This window comes from Anopheles merus, chromosome 3L, assembly GCF_017562075.2.
Source record: "Anopheles merus strain MAF chromosome 3L, AmerM5.1, whole genome shotgun sequence".
NCBI lineage: Eukaryota > Metazoa > Arthropoda > Insecta > Diptera > Culicidae > Anopheles > Anopheles merus.
The window spans coordinates 25,104,044-25,120,973 of NC_054085.1; the positions used below are offsets into that span (position 1 = coordinate 25,104,044).

The 16,930-nt window shown below is 47.2% G+C and overlaps 1 protein-coding gene across 5 annotated transcripts in view; it reads right to left on the reverse strand.

Moving 5' to 3' along the window:
• Positions 1-12,576: 12,576 nt before the first annotated feature.
• LOC121598570 (fat-like cadherin-related tumor suppressor homolog) overlaps positions 12,577-16,930 on the reverse strand; it is a 166,394-nt gene continuing 162,040 nt past the window's right edge. For all 5 annotated transcript variants that reach the window (XM_041925592.1, XM_041925593.1, XM_041925591.1 and 2 more), the window contains one exon: positions 12,577-15,225. In XM_041925592.1, coding sequence (XP_041781526.1) covers positions 12,592-15,225 — 2,634 coding nt within the window. In that variant the 3' untranslated portion in view covers positions 12,577-12,591. The remainder of the gene's footprint in view (positions 15,226-16,930) is intronic.

The following is a 16,930-nucleotide window of genomic DNA, read 5'->3' on the forward strand; positions in this document are numbered from 1 at the left end:
ATTGTATATTTACGTCTAATAATTATGATGATTGCAGTTCTAAAAGCTCATTATTCGAATGCCATTTTGATCCACTTTGTTCCTCGTTTTTTTCCTTCCAAATAATTCTATTAGAGCCAGTAATATGGCCAATCTTCTTCCTAACTGATAATTACAATATATAAGGTACTACTTCTAAACTTGCACCTAAAGCATCTTAATTTTGGTCACAACTTTGTAATAAGTCCTTTTTGGTCTTTCTTGAAGTAGTAGTATCAACTTTAGAGCAAAAATACTTACGGCAATGAAATAAAAATAAATAATATTTTCTTCCCTTCTACCTCCATTGGAAACACCTTTCTAACCTTAAACAAAGCCTAATTTTAATTTTTAATTGCATTGAATTGAATTAAATTAAAAAATTGTATAAAAAGACGGGAGAAATTTGCAACGAACACCAAATGCGTGTTATTTTGGTAGTAAAATTAAAAAATATAACAACCTAAAACGAATATATGCACCTCTAGGTTGCTTTTATCATGTAACATAGTACAGCCGTTTATCGTGTATCGTGTAACTAGTCTCACATATTATTTCATCCTTGAAAATCGTTCTCACTACGGTGAGCCGGAGCAACCGATAGCGAACCAAGCGAACACTCCAGCCGGATTGTAATTTAGCCCTTGGCATGAAGAAACAGATAACGCAACTTCAAATTAGACCGGTCCTCGTACGTGTCTTGAGTGAGCGACGACGAGCTCTCGGGAAACTGTACACGTGTATGTGTGTGTGTGTGTGTGTGTGTCTGCGAGTTTCCGCAACTTATCACGAAGCAACAACTCTAAAAAAAGCTCATTCTAAGTAGATAGCCCCATGTGCTGGCATGGCCGCAAAGGATACGAGTGTGTGCGCGCCCTTTTTTTTTAGCTTTTTATCTCTCATCCTACCAACCTGCTCGCAAAAGTCAAAGTCAGCTAACGGTAACGGTTCTGCTAATGGAGCTGTTTATTAGCTTCGGTAGCACGGTAAGAGAGATTCGCCTGTAAGTGTAAACGTATGTACCCGGCGTACAGTAGGGTACAGTAGTACACCCGGGCCCGGAGGACCGGCCCCGTCGCTTGCGATCGCTGACGAGTAAATAAAACTTTCTTTGTCTTTGCACTTTCCTGGCAGTCGCTGGCGGCCGGCTCACACCTAATAACACCTGCAACCTCGTAAGTGGAAGGACTTTAACAAGCTTCGAGCAAATTACCCGGCTCCGGAACTGGGCAGAGTGGACCAGCGCAAAACCGGAAGGCAGCGCGGAGGTACAAAACCGGGGCAGGTAAAAAGCACCACTCCTCAAAGCTAATTTCAGGAACACTCATTTATACACACACATACACACATCCATACAGACCTGAAGCTGTTTCCGGCTTTCTTCCGAACAGTTGAACCGTGCTGAGTGGGAGCAAAAATGGGAAAATGGAGGAAAAATCGAGCCGGTATAAGAATCGCCCGAACAAGCCCCGGGAAGGAAGTGTACCTGGCTTTACCGAGGAGTGGCAATAATAATGCCAAGGTCATTGGCCGACCGATCTGAACCCATGCCAAGGAGGAAAGGTAATTGTGTAAGAACTTTTCCGGGCATGCTTTTCCACCTCTCTCTCTCTCGCTCTCTCTCTCTCGTTCCGACTTCCGACAGGGAGCAGAGCTCCACGCTGACTTTTTTACCGAGCCCCCTTACGATCAGAGGATTTTTTTAGCCTGCCGCCATGTATGTATGTGGTAACATAAGTGTTTGAAAAATCTCTACACCATTAGGTGAAATAATATTGCATCGCTTTCTCTCTCTGTTGGCTTTTGTTTAACACAGTCAGCCCGGCCCGGGAGTTGCTTCAGCAGGACGCGCGTGGTGTGCAGTAAAAATGTTAAAAAGTTTCTTACGGGTGCACCTTTTCGGTAGGGGCAAAATGGGATTGACTAGGGGGCAAGCGATGGTTTTGGATGGGATGTGAATTTTCCCCCTCCCTATTTCTTTCTCCTCCTTCCCCCCTGTTAAAGGGCGTTTCAGAAGTTGGATAATAATCAAAACTGAAAGTTTATCACGTCACTGGAAGAATGCCTGGAATGCTACTAAAAAGGTACACCAAACGGCAAAGTTCATCCACTGGCAGGTACTGTGATTTTTTTTTTGGTTTTGTAGTCTGACGTTTCACCCTACTTTCCACGCAAGATTACGAGAAGTTAAATATAGACGTTGTTAAAAATTAGGTTATTAAAACAAGAAGGGAAAAAACAACTCGGGAAGGCATTTCGGTGTGGAACAAAGGTGAGTTTCGTTGATTGGGATGCACGGAACTTTCCATTGGATTAGATTTGGTGGGTAGATAAAATCTGTACTTTAATCCAGTACGTAGTCAGAACTCACTTTTAGCACACAATCGGTTAGTACAGTTTATGGTGCGTGTAAATGATTGTGCCTTTTCTTACCTCATTTCACCAAAATTAACCTTAAACTAATGAGAAGGCGCATTTAATTGAGTAGCTTTCCACTAGTTGTGTTTGAAAATCGTTTTTTTTTTAGTATGTGGGTGTTAGTTTCAACACGAAGAATGAGATATATGTTATCCTAGTCTAAGTATGGCCTAAAATTTACAATTTAATGTATCCCATTACCTTCGCCCTTTTTTGGAATATCCTGTCAAATGCTCGCCTAGGTTGTTGACACTAGTGGTGGGAGCTCGGAATCGGACCTACCCGATTCCGATTCCGTGTTCGGAATCAATTCCGGAGCCAATTCCGATTTCGGAGTCAATCTGGAGTCGAATCCGGAGCCGATTCCGGAGTTGAATCCGAAGCCGATTCCAGAGTTTAATTCGGAGCCGATTCCGGAGCCAACACCGGAATCGATTCCAGGATCGGAATCGGCTCCGGAATCGATTCCAGGATCGGAATCGGCTCCGGAATCAGAACTTGACTCCAGAAATGGAATGGTTTGAATCGAAATAAGTAGTGTGGGAAGCGAAATAAGTCCGCGAATCTCCATGTGAATAGGTCATTTACAAGTAAATTTTGATTCTTTGCCGCTATCAACACATAGCATCATTGGACCCAAACGCCTATTCCTATGAAGATGCTGAAATCGACTCCGTTTCGAAGCCAACTCTGATTTCGGAGTCGATTCCGATGTCGGAACCGATTTGATTCCGGAGCCAATTCCGGCCGATTCCTATTCCGGAGCTGAGTCTTATTCCGGAGCCAATTCCGATTCCGGACCGATTCTGGAACCAAATCCGGATCCAATTCCGATTCCGGAACTAATTCCGGAACTATTCCGGAGCCGATTCCGGAACCAATTTCGGAGCCAATTCCGGAACCAATGTCGGAGCCGATTCCAAGTTGGTTCCGGAGCCGATTCCGAAATGGTTCCGGAATCGGTACCGGAAACTGATTCCGGACCTACTATCGATTCCGACGAAATCTTCCTTTTTCCCATCACTAGTTGACACACTAATGCTTGCAAATATGCATTAAATAATATGTTTAACATGATTCATGAATCACTATTGCTGTCCTGTTACACTTGTCATTGATTTTATAGCTCTTTGATTTCGACAAGGATATCGATTTTACCAAGATTAACTAACGACCAACCACACACACTGGAAGGCACTGTTCAATTCTTAATCGCCAGCAATGCTCTCGCTCCGCTGGTGCAGCGAAGTGCTCCGATCGTACCCCTAGCACCAAGCAAACGAATCGAGACACAGAATTGATTGTACCCCCACCATATCACGAGTGTGAAGGTGAAATGAATAAAATATCGACCGATGCTTCATTTGCTGGTTCCAATTCCGATCAAACATCTTGATGACGCCCGTTAGCATTTCCTTTCCAGCGCAGGTCATAAAAATGGATGTTGTCTTCTGCCTGCTATTTTATCACCACATCGATCAGCAACCATCCTTAGCAAGAAATTCCGCGGCAGCAAGAAAAAAATGACGTAGCCGTAGCGAACTTCATCAACGATTGATTGCAGCTCGCAAGTGCTTAGGCGTCGGTTTTGAACCGCTCGCTGAAAGAACGCTTCCGCACACCGTTGCTTCCAATCTCGTTTGTCATTATGCTCGCAGCTTACCGGTTACTTATTTTTGTGCTTATTTTTTTCAATCCTGAGACAAAGCACCAGAGCACTTGCTTTTAGCTTCCACTTGCTCTAGCGAGTTATTGTTCTGTCAGCATCATTAATTTATGCTGAGTGCGGTTGATTGTTCGTCGAAGAAAAAATGGGTTTAATCGCACTAAGTTCCTCACAGTACGAGTTTAGCATTTACATCAGCACAGCAGTTAAAGATGAAACAATGTATTCAATAATATAAGGATTGGCGTTTCGAATAAAGTGCTTTCAGCTTTAATGTTAACGCTCCGCACAATCACAACCGTTGCCAAGTGAAAGGGCTGATGAAAAAAAATGCTATAAACCAAACATTGCCAACTGCAGGCGCATCAAATTACCCTATCATCAGTGACGCCTTTTCTGAGATGATATACCCTTGCCAAGGCCATGGAGACAAAATGGACATCCTTCCAATTGGGCCCCGCAATAAAATAGATAGCTAGGCAAATCCATCTTTTCCACACCGAAAACCGAAACTACCGTCAACCACTATCCGTCCGGTCCGTTTCCGTGCCAGACGCACATCAACATTAACCTCACTTTCGTCTCTTTATGCCGCATCCACCTGCCAAAAGATAGGGCAAAACGAGCAAACGTACGAACCGGCGAGGGTTGGCTATATTAGTAGCAATATTTGTCCATTTCGCTAACAAATTGTGTTTATTTTCCTCCTGGGAGTTAACTCGCCCAATAAACGAGTAAAAAAAAAAACACCCTAGCAGCCGCCAAGCAGGCAAGCAAACCCTCCCCCCAAACGGGTGCCTCAGAACGCCGGCTAAGTACGTCGTTAGCCGTGGTATAAGCTTTTTTTTTTGGAGGTATTTTACCTGTTGTTGTTGTAATTTGATTCGATCGCATTTATATTAATACCGCAAGGCAGTAGGAGCTGTAGCAGCGAAGCCCTCAGCAACAAAATCTAGCTGGTACACACAGCCACTCGCACGCACCTGCTTCAAGTTACAGTCCATGGTGACGCGCCCCGGTGGTTGCTTCGCTGGAGCAGAGCAGGCGAGAAAACACGTGTCCCAGGTAACGCAGAGTACGACGACAACGTCTTCTGCCGTCGTCTGAGTTATTGGGCGAACGTAACCACCGAAGGAATGCAACAGATATCTTTGATTTGGCACTATCTGATGGCCTATTTGCGCACGCTTCCTTTTGATGCCGTGGCGGTACTGCTGTCTGCTATTGCCAACCCGCTTTGGAACAATGGCAGCTCGCGAGCAACAGACGTCTCGGAGCCTACGAGTTGCTTTTATTTGTTCCACACGGAAAAGCAACAGCACAAAAAAAAAACCTCCCAGTGGTAACCGTGGAAAATGAGACTCTCCTCTTTCGGTACATTCTCGTGACATTTGGCAATCGTTCTCGTTGGCAGTTGTGTGACTGTGGTGAACAAACATCCAGCGGCACCGTTCCAACCTCCGGACAGATAGCGGGCAGGGCAGGGTTGGTTGGCTGTGCACGATGATACTGCTGCCAACCGCCAGACCGCCGACACAATTCGAGCAAATTACGAAAACCTACCAATCAACTGGGGATGAAAAAAAGAAGGTTGATTTAGATTACGCGCGGCTTCGCAAGCGCGCTATAGCGAGGGAATGTAGACACGAGGACGACTGCTGTGCCCCATGCAGCGGTACGTAGGTGAGCGAAAGGCTAACGAATAAATTAGATCAAATTACGAGGTTTGCCGTTTTCGGAGGGATTTTTGTTTTTGGGGGACAGCGAACAATCCGTGATTAGCGATATGGGTGCTTTCCGATGAACGATTGTGATTATTTTAAGTGGTGCAGTTTTGCCGCCGAAATTGGTCGCGTGCGACGGCAAAAGTACGGACCAAATTGCCCACAAAACTTTATGTTTAAGTTTACGTTTCATCATGCACCTAAATGTATGCCAAAATGAGAAAAAAGCTAATTTTAACCACACTTTAACATTTTTTCAGATAGCAGGGACGTGTATTGCTTACACCAAAAAACCCTTTACATAGATAACAATTCCGCTTAAGCCCATCCATTCCCTGTTTATTGTGCCACAAATATCCTCCAAACACACCAAAAGTAGCAACCGAGAAAAAAACCGCTATCAAGTGCTCATATCATTAGTCTCCGATGTATGGCGTAATGCATACATTCAGGCGTTGTTAGTTGCTAGTATCCCTACTCTCTCTCACCCGTACACGAAGCGTTTCATTTTCTGCCTCAGTCCACTACAGACAGTGCCAGCATATGTAATCCATTGCCCTCCCTTCCCTCAAACTGCACCGTGTACTCTCGCAGAAGCTATCATTATTTATCCACCGCGCGACATGTGGCGCTGGCTATAGTTTCCCGAGCCCGACTAAGAGAAGCAGCAAACCCAACTGCAGTGACAGTGGCTTCACCATTGTCGCTAACTATTGCCTTCCACTAAGGTTGGCAAATGTGCAGCTCTCGCTCGCTCGTGCTGCTTCAGCGCGGTATGATTGCCACCATTGCATCGCCATTATGCTCCTCCGTCCATGGACAGGCGGCTCCCGGAGGGGTGAGGAATAAAAAGCTTCCGCAAAAAAACAAGCCACAATGAACAGAGCATACCGAGAAGAAGAAGTAGAAGAAAAAACCAACCCAAAACCAGACACAAGGCAACAGAGGCTCGAATATTTAGGAACAGTGTGAGCACTCAGCCCTAGCTAGTAACGCTTCTGGGAGTAAGCGTGATGATGGAAGCGATCCGGAGAAACCCTGTGGCGGGTATAATTTATGTCTGACAGTAGCGTAGCCTTACCAACGAGCGCCAGTGCTGTTGGAAAAAGCACTGGTCAGTGCACACGTATGGTTTTTTCGTACAAAAAAAAATGGCGAGCTGTAATCTACTTGAGCTACTCGAACGTACGGAAATTTCTACCGAAACTGTGTGCTAAAACGGTTAAAAAAAAAGCGGTCCGACGCTGCTTCCATATAAATATGTTGTCGTCGGCTTATATGCGAAGCCTTTTTGGCCAGCCCCGGACTCGGCGGCTCCATTTTGCACCGCACGGTGGTGTAAACGGTGCTGTAGCTGTAAAAAGTAAATAAATTACAAAATAATGATTGTAATTACCATGCAAGAAAATGAGCCCGGTGATAAAAGATACGCGGGCACGCGGCGAACACCGGTGCGGCGCACAGGACAGAGGCGCAAAAAACACGCTCACCCAACAACGACGGTCAGCAGAACTGTGTCGGTAGGTTTCATCTAGCATCTAGGCGCTCTTAAGCCACTCCGGTGGTGCAACTAATAAGCGACAGTAAGAAGGTTGACAGCGCTTGCGGAAGGTAGGATAGCGCCGGAGATGTTAATTTTATTAAAATGCATTCAGTGCTAGTGTGCAATACCTAGAGAGGATTGCATACCTCTTATTTTTTTGTTTCTATTTTGTGCAATATTATGGGTGTAAGTTTTTTGATACGAGCATATCGTATGTGATTTGAAATATAACAGTATGTGAACCGTTGTTTTAAAAAAATATTTAAAAATCAAAAATGAAAAACATTCAAACCATTAAGAACTAAGTATATCTCGATTATTCACGATCATGCAACGCCTAAATGACGGCAATTCATATCAACCAATCCAGCAATTACTATCAAGACGCCTAAATGTATGCTATGTATTGTGCAATATTATCTTTTATGAGTGTCCCAACTCGATTCTCTGCAAGTTTGAACGTTTGGAATATATTTTGAAAAAAATCGATTATTGTTTCCGACTCAAGTCCAACCAAAAACATTTTTGATGAAGCCATTATATTCACATCGAAATTAGTGCCCTTCGGCTGAATCTAATCACTATCATGCTTTTCTTCTTGTTTTTCTTTCCAATCAATAATCCAATAAGCCTCAAGTACAGTTTTTGATAAGAATCACACATCCTACAGCATTTCCCAGTGCGCCTTAATGAAAGCCCAAAGCCCCGCACTCTGCAATCGAACTCCCTCGAATTCCCTTCCTTTCACTCTTCACGAGGGAATACCAATCGAAGCTTTCAGCCCGCATTACAAACTTGTGCACATACCTACTCCTACCCTCCCCAGGAGCCTTGGGACGGTTCACGTGAAGAAGAATGAATTATTCATTCCGGCGAAGTGCGTCGGTTGCGCCCGAAACGAAGTAGCTAGCAATAAAAATTTGCATTTTATGCATACGATTGAACGGTACGGCATGGGTTGTGTGTGTGTGTGCATGCATGATTGGAAGAAAATATTCAAATTTGGCAAACATCGCCTCGAGTGTCTTTGGAGCTGCTGTGAGCACCTGACTTTGCGAGCGAGAAGCAGCAGGAATCGATGACGTTTGGGCATTTTACAATGTAGTAGCGTTTTCTCTCTACTCCTGTGCACGGGGTTTGCGATAGGATATTTTACGATAGTAAGAATGTGTTAGAGTACATTGTAAACGCAATTATAGGAACGCTCGATCTCATTGTGTCACCCTTAACTCAAAATAATCGAACAACCTTGCCCCACCACTGCTTGCCAAACAACTAGCCAACCGTAAATGATACGATGAGATTGTTCTTAAATTTAGAGTCTGTTGCGCTCAAGCAGCGCCATCTGTCGTTAGGCTAGCCATAGCCTTGGCACAAAATGGGCGAGAAAAACTGAAACGATGCCAACGACAAAAAATAAAGGAAAATGTAAAGCTCTATAGTGTTCCGAACGGAACGAGTATTAACTTTCCGCCAGATTAGATATGCAAACTGCTGATGAACAATCTGGTTTCGTACTCACCGAATAGCCGCCAGCGGTTTGGCGATAATTTTTGAGCAGAAAATCGGTGACCAGCCCGATTGGAATCTTTTGGATTAAAAGCCATTTTTTCGTTCTAAGGTTATTAGCTTGGAAGTAAGGTGAGAGCGTTCGACACCTTAAGTTGTAGCCTGAACGATTTTTATGTTTCACTACTGCAAGAGAACGGCAATTACCTTGTTTTGAACATTCCGGGGATGTTTTATATCAAGCTATTATTAGCTTTGGATTAAATGGACTATATCGCGATCGAAAAACTAATCATTGCAGTCAAACGAATTGAGTACAGTTTTTTTCTCTCTCGTTAATCATGAGTTCCAGCCTAGCAAAACAAAAATTAAACTTCGTTTGCCATGATTACATCAATCTCTTGAAGCACCCTCGAAGTGTTAATAAACAGCCCTTCATACACACTGCCTCTCCCAACAAGAACGAGCACTCTCACAGCTGATCAATCTTAGAGGCGAAAGGAGAAGACGAGCGAATCGAACCCCGCTACGGAACATCACCGATGAAAGTGATACCGGCTTGACCGCTGTTAATCACTCACAATCAGACGAAATATTGCTCATAAATGTAGTTCAGGCGTTGCGCAAACAGCGCCGGCCTACGACCGAGCATATTATCGACTTTTATATCCCAGCCGAAGACCTCACCCACCCTTGAGTGCCGTAAATTATGAGCAATAATTAATGTCAATAGCAATTATGAACCGACCGCTGAAATTGATGGAGATCTGCCAGTACCGACCATTCCACAAGCCGGATGTGACCGACCACGGGGACTAAGACTTTCCTCGGCCTGGTCACCGTACAGCACCCGCCCGGTTTGGTGAAGTGTGCAGGGCAATAAATTTCACTGGAAACAAGCAAAACAATCATTTACTACTAGCCGCCTGTAATCCATTCCTAAGGCTGCCGACACTAAACTGGAGCGGCCGGTGGAATGATTGTTTTGATGAGCTCTGGGCAGATTGGACATTGCACTCTGGCAGCTCTTCCTGAAGGGAGTTGGTGGGCCGTGTGTGTTTGTATGGAAATTTGATGCTACCACCATGCTGACGGTTGGCACGGGAATGAACATTCCACGTACAAATACACTCCAACACTACTGGACATGGTCCACGAGCGACAGCGCGGGCGTTGATTTATCTTCCCTCTCTGACCTGGGCGTCGTGAGTGGTCAAAGATTGGGCGCCAGAACCCCTAAACAACATCACTCGATTGGGATTAATTTATGAACTGGAGGAACGGGAGAAGTGGATAAACGTTTAAGATGCCTCTGCTTAGGTTGCGTAGGTGTAGAGAAACATCTTCCAGGGGTTGCCCAATTTATCAGTGAAGAAATATGAAAATCAGTGTAACACGGCATGAGAGTTTAATTTCATTCATGATGTGAAGATATCTTTTGTGCGGATATTAGATATCGCATTCAAATTGCCATTTTTAAGCCCTTAAACCAGAGATTAACAATAAACAAAACACTCCGTTAAGCTTTCGTCGTAGTTTGCAAGCAAGAAATGGTTTCCTCCCAAGGGTTACAAATAGTTTTCCCGCGACTAAATTGAAACTGATTTGCAGTTAATTTGATCAGCAAAGTGGAAAATTAATCACAAAACTTGCACACACGTCCACCAACTTCAAGTTGCCATGCGTGGGGAAAAGTTTATTTCTATGACAGATTCTGTGACAGAGATTACCTACGACGCTAACCCACACGAGGAGAGGGGTAAAACAATGGGAGAACATTTTAAAATACAATTCCAGCCAGTGATGTGCTCCGTCGTTACTCGAGCTCGAGCTGTTAAATGGTACTAATGTCTGTCAGCCGACGCCAGACGACAACTAGCCCTTTTGGGGGCGTAGACACAACTCGATTAAGGGAACAATTGAATTTCAAGAAAATCCCTTTCACCTCGAGCTTGGGTAAGTTTTCACATATTCCTATACAGAGTACTCCTCCTCGACTTGTTTAGCCATTCCGTGGAGCGCAAAACTTTCCCTTTAAACTTGCCTTCCGACGCCAGTGATCACTTTCATCGTTCTCGCCAACGCCTCTAGCCGCTTTGCACCGTTTGATCTGATGCCCTTTAATGCCCGGTTAAAGTTGGATCGAACGAATTCGTATGAATTATACCGCGGGCAACATCAAATACAAACAGTAATGAGCGAATGAATTGGGTCACAAATGGCTGCTAAATGCCATTACCAGTCAGAACCTTTTTGGTCCTAGCGGGCGAGCGGGTGATTGGCGGACAAAAGTTTTGCTACCAGACATAAAATAAAACATTTACAAAAGGAATTAAATGCGGCAGCAAGTTTTCTTGTGAAGTATTTCGTTTATTTTCGCTCTTCCTTTCCACTTCGGCTCAGACGCGCAGAGCTGGTATATTGGTTCGTCCAGTCGGTACCATAAATAACGATACGAAGCTGATAGCAGCGAAACAAGCGCCCATGAGTTATGAATAAAAAATGCAAATTCATCTCCCACTTTGGTGTTCAAGAAATGGAAGGACTGAGCAAAAAACAAAAGGAAAACTTCAACAGTCAAGATCGCGCAATGAAAGCTCCCGAACTTAATGACAGCCATTCGGTCTTGATGGTCGTTTTTTTCTTCTCTCCTACAGAGAGAGTTTAAAGAACCTTTCAACAAGCAGAAACTATCGCTATCGCGTTGTCCTTATCTTTCGCCGATTGTGCAAAAGTAGTAAAAGTAGTAAAATTCCCTCTTTTTATAAAAAAACCACACGACACGACTGAGTGTAAGAATTGTTTTAATTATTTGTCAGCTGCAGCAGCAGGCTTACCGGGAGCGGCCAGAAAAAAAAACGAAACGGAAAACACCGTCGCCCCGACGATGGGAAACTTTGGCCTGATTTTTAGGGTGAAAATTAATTTACCACCAGGCAGCGGAGCATTCCGGGCGCGTTGAAGAAGCATCCGTCTGGGGAATAAGCATTAAGACGTTGCTGCGGCAGTTGCTGGTACCAAACTTTAGCGACCAGCCCGTGAGTGCGAAGGCGTGGGAAAGCAATCCTGCAGCCAATGGATGGAAAAGTTCGCTATCTTAGGAAATAGGAAAACAGCAGGAAGGCGGAACAAGCAGGGGATGGAAAAAAATTCAAGATAAACCCTCATAGAAGCAGGTTGGGAAACGTCTAAATGTTTCCAAAATTTTGAGCAAGCATTGAACAATATTCTATCATGTTATGTGGAATTATTGGAAAAGCAAACTGATGAAGTTATGATTCATTTCAATTTATCCAAACAGAGAACAAGATCTTGAAGAAGAATTTATGGAATAGAAGGAATTCATAGAATGAATTTCCAATGCTAATGTTCCAAAATTCGTCATTACAGCACTAGTTCAAAAAGTTCCGTGCTATCTGTCATCGAAATATTTCAATCTTTCGCGTTGAAACCTCAGAATCACACCGGTCGCAAGTCTCAAACGTCTCCAGGGTCTTGTCTTATCAATAACGATCAATATCACAATGTCTAAAATCAAACTTCTTCTTCTATTTGCCGTAGACGTCCTATGCAGACATGCCAGTACATATAGGCTTTCAAGACCCTGGATGCTACCCTGGGACGGCCCACTAAGAGTTTGAACTCATGACGGGCATGTTATTGAGTCGTTCGAGTTGACGACTGTACCACAGAGCCGCTCCATCAACTACACACTAAGCAAACAAATAAAACATCCACCTACCTTCATTGTCGATCGTGAAGATGCCGAGCCCATCGCCACCCTTGATCGAGTACGTGACGCGCGAGTCCGGCCCGGGCAGATCGGCATCCTTCGCCAGTACCTGCATCACCTGCGCACCGGGCGGCTTGTTCTCCGCGATCGCACCCGTCAGCACGTAGTCCTCAAACTGAGGCGCGAACCGATTCTCGTTCACATCGATCACCTCCACTATCACCGACGTTTCCGACGACAGGGACGGTGTGCCCCGGTCGATCGCTTTCACGATCAAACTGTGCACCTGCCGCTCCTCAAAGTCGAGCATCCGCGCGGTCCGTATCGTGCCCGACTGCTTGTCGATCCGGAACGAGCCCTCCCCGTCACCGTTCTCGCCGAAGCTGTACACAATCTCACTGCTCGTGCCGCTGTCGAGATCGATCGCGGACACTACCGTCACTACCGTGCCGCGCGGTACATCCTCCCGTATGCGCACCGTCAGGTCCTGCACCGCAAACTCGGGCGCATTGTCGTTGATGTCGTCGACGGTTACGCGCACCAGCGCGTCCGAGTACAGGGCGGGCGTGTTCTGATCGCCACCCCCATCCGTGGCGCGTATCTTCAGCTCGTACACCTCCTGCCGTTCGCGATCGAGCGGCGCCACCACGGTCAGCACCCCCGTCTCCGGATCCACCCGGAAGTCTTTCGTGTCCGTCACCAGGCTGTACGTGATCTTGGCATTCTGGCCCAGGTCCGCATCCGTTGCCTTCACGCGAAAGATGATCGTGCCGTTGATGGCGTTCTCCGTCACGCGGAAGCTCGCCAGCGACTTCTCGAACTTCGGCACATTGTCGTTCTCGTCCAGGATGGTGAGGGGCAAGATTTTGGAGATGGATTTCTGGGGCTTGCCGAGATCGTACACCGTGATGTTGAGCAGATACTCGTCCTGCCGCTCGCGGTCCAGATAGCCGATGATCTTCAGCTCCCCGTTGTCTGGGTCGAGCCGGAACACGGAGTCGTCGTCCCCACCGGAGATGCCAAACACGAGCTTCCCATTGTAGCCAAGGTCTCGATCGCGCGCCTTAATCCAGGTAATCGTCGTACCGAGCGGTACCGACTCATTGATCTTAACCTCCAGCGGCAGATCAACAAACTCTGGCGCGTGCACATTCTCCCCGTACCGACTCGGCATCATGGCGAAATCATCGGCAGCTCCCCCACTAGCACCTGCCTCCCGACCGGGCATATTGTTCCGCTCGGCCGCGGCCATAATTTCCGTCAACCGTTGCGCGACACCCGTCTCCCGACACTCGAACGTAGCGCCGTCTTCCGCCTTCAGGTTTGCGCCCAGGTTTCGCCGGTTGCGCACCAAGCTGATCTGAATGCGTGCCGTATCGGCAAAGTGCGTCCCGTCCGTCGCGGTGACGTTCAGCTCGCGCTGCTCCACACCGACATCGTTCAGATCGCACCCGACCGAGACGATGCCCGTCACCGAGTCGAGATTGAAGCAACCGTCCTCAAACCCGGACAGCAACCGGTACGTCACCACGCTGCCATAGTCAAAGTCGAGCGCCGACAGCGTGAAGATCTCCGTCCCGATCGGTGTGTAGCGCGGTATCCGGCCGAGACAGTCGATCCGCTCGAACTGTGGCCGGTTGTCGTTCACGTCGCGCAGCTTAATCACGAGCTGCATCTCCGTCTGCCGCCGGTAGGGAAGGCCCCAGTCGGAGGCACGCACCCGCAGCACATACTCGCGCCGCATGCTCTCGTAGTCGAGCAGCTTTGAGGTGCGCACCGTCCCCGAGAAATGATCAATATCGAACGGCACATCGTTCAGGTTAGCGATGCTGTACGAGATGTACGCATTCTCGCCCAGATCCTTATCCCGCGCCGTCACCTTCGTTACCGAGGTGCCGGCCGGTTCATTCTCATCCACGTAGATCGTCAAATTAGCCGTCTCGAAGATCGGATCGTTATCGTTCGTGTCCTGCACGTTGATTTTCACCTTCGCCGAGGACTGCTTGCGCGTGCCCGGGTTGCCCTGATCGATCGCCGACACGGTGAGCGTGTAGAACGCCTTCAGCTCCGCATCCAGCGGCACGGCCGTGTACAGCATACCCGTCTCCGGGTTCACCCGAAACTCGCCCCCCTCATTGCCGCCGACAATCTCCAGGAACACCTTCGCGTTCTTGCCCTCGTCCCGATCCGTCACCTTCAGCCGGATGACGGGCGTGTTAGGTGGTGACGTTTCCGGCACCGACACTTCGTAAATTTCACGATTAAACACGGGCGCATTGTCGTTGATGTCGGCGAGCCGGACCGGTGTCACGAGGTAGCTCTGCTTCGGCGGCACACCCCGATCGACGGCCCGCAGCGTCAGGTTGTAGCCGGCGGGGGCTGTTTCCCGATCCAGCAACCGGTGCACCTCGATCACATACTCCCCCGGGCGGTCGGTCGGCTTGATGCGGAAGTGCCCATCCGGATCGCCGTCCACAATGTCCAGGCTCTTGATCTGCCCGTGCACACCCTTATCCTTGTCCGTGACGCGCACGATGCCGAAGATGTTTGTGTTGGAGTTTTCCAGTATGTCCGGCAGCGCCTGTACGTAAATATCCGGCGCGAACAGATTCACCTAGAGAGAGAGAGAGAGGGAAAGAAAAAAACGGAAAGTGTTTAATGTACAGTCGGGTTACGCAAACATCCCGCGCGGAGGCGCTGGAATCGTTTGATTAAACTCGCACGTAACACACGGGATGTAAAATCCCATTAAACGGTTCAATGGAATGGGTTAATGGCGAACGGGGGAAGCGAGCTGACGGTAATAAAGCATTTTTACGACCTCGGTGCTACGGACAGGGGGTAGTTATGATTTTATTTCCACCCGGTTCAATCATTCCGCGGCAACAGGTTTTAGATTCGTTTTTGATGGCACGGCACACGGAAACGGCTGGGACTGGAGATGTTGTATCGGAGTAGCGGATGGCAGTGTTTGTGATGCAGTTTTCCATTGCCTGCTTTGTTGTTTGGAAGCTGGAAAACATTTATGCACACAAAAAACAAACGTGAAACAACAACAACATCCTGCTTCCTGTTCTGATCCACGCAATGATCCCGCACCGGGAGCGGCCGCAACGAACAATATTCTACGTACGCCATCAAACCTAGTCGACCGTAGGCCATAAAAATCAATTTATTATGCAATTTTGCCTTTGCAAATGCAAATTCTTTGCAATCCCCGTCGTTCCGCCACCATACCCGAGAGCTCCCCCGAATGTGTTTCTCATCCTGCGCCCCCAGATAGTTGTTACTGACATGCCAGGACATCCCGTATGTACCAAGGGGCATGACAAAACCACATCAAACTCGATATTTGAAAGGATAACACCGCTGGGAGAGTTCAAGCAGAATCCACCACATAAAGGCGGAAAAAAAATCCGCCATCCGTATTGGCAGGCTCTTCTTATCCTTCTCAATGAACGTTTCTGGATCTAGCGGTGTGCTCTCTGCAGCGCACTTGCAGGTCTGATATGACTCCGGCTATTGTTGGTCCTGCTGTTGCGGCTCCTGCTATATCGGAACCACTAGTTCTACACAGATATGCGGAGTCGGAATCAACCGGAGTCATCCGGAGTCGTCCGGAGTCGTCCGGAGTCATCCGAAGTCGTCCAAAGTCGTCCGGAGACGGCCGAAGTCGTCCGGAGTTGTCCGGAGCCGACCGGAATCGTCCATATTCATACGGAGTAATCCGGAATCGTCCGGAGTCCGAATTTAGAGTCGGTCGGTCAAGTCTGGACTGCTCCAACTCTGTACGACTTCAATTCCGGACGACTCCGATTGACACCGACTGACTCCTGATGACGCCGGGCGATTATGGACGGATCTAGACGATTCCAAACTGCTCCGCATACTAGGCGGACCTACCTTCCGGTAGAAGTTTTCGAAGTCGACCGTAGTCGTTCGGAGTCGGTCAGATTCGTCTGGAGATGACTCCAATGAATGCAACGAGTCCTGTCAATTCCGAACTACACCGACCCTTGACGACCCCCTTTTCGGACGACTCCCATTCCAGACGACTTCGGTTGACTCCGCCTAACTCCGGATAACTCTGGACGGTTCCGGATGACTCCAGATGATTCCAAACTACCTCGGATAATGCTATACGAGCCTACCTTCCGCAGTCAATTCCTAAGTTTTCAAAGTCTGATTGGAGCCGACTCCGTATTTTTGCCAATTTTACCCATCACTATTTTTGGTGCCGTTCACGTTGAGAGTCACCAAAATGTAAAATTCGCATACAAACGGGCACTCGCATCAGCGAAAAAATCTCCAAACCATCA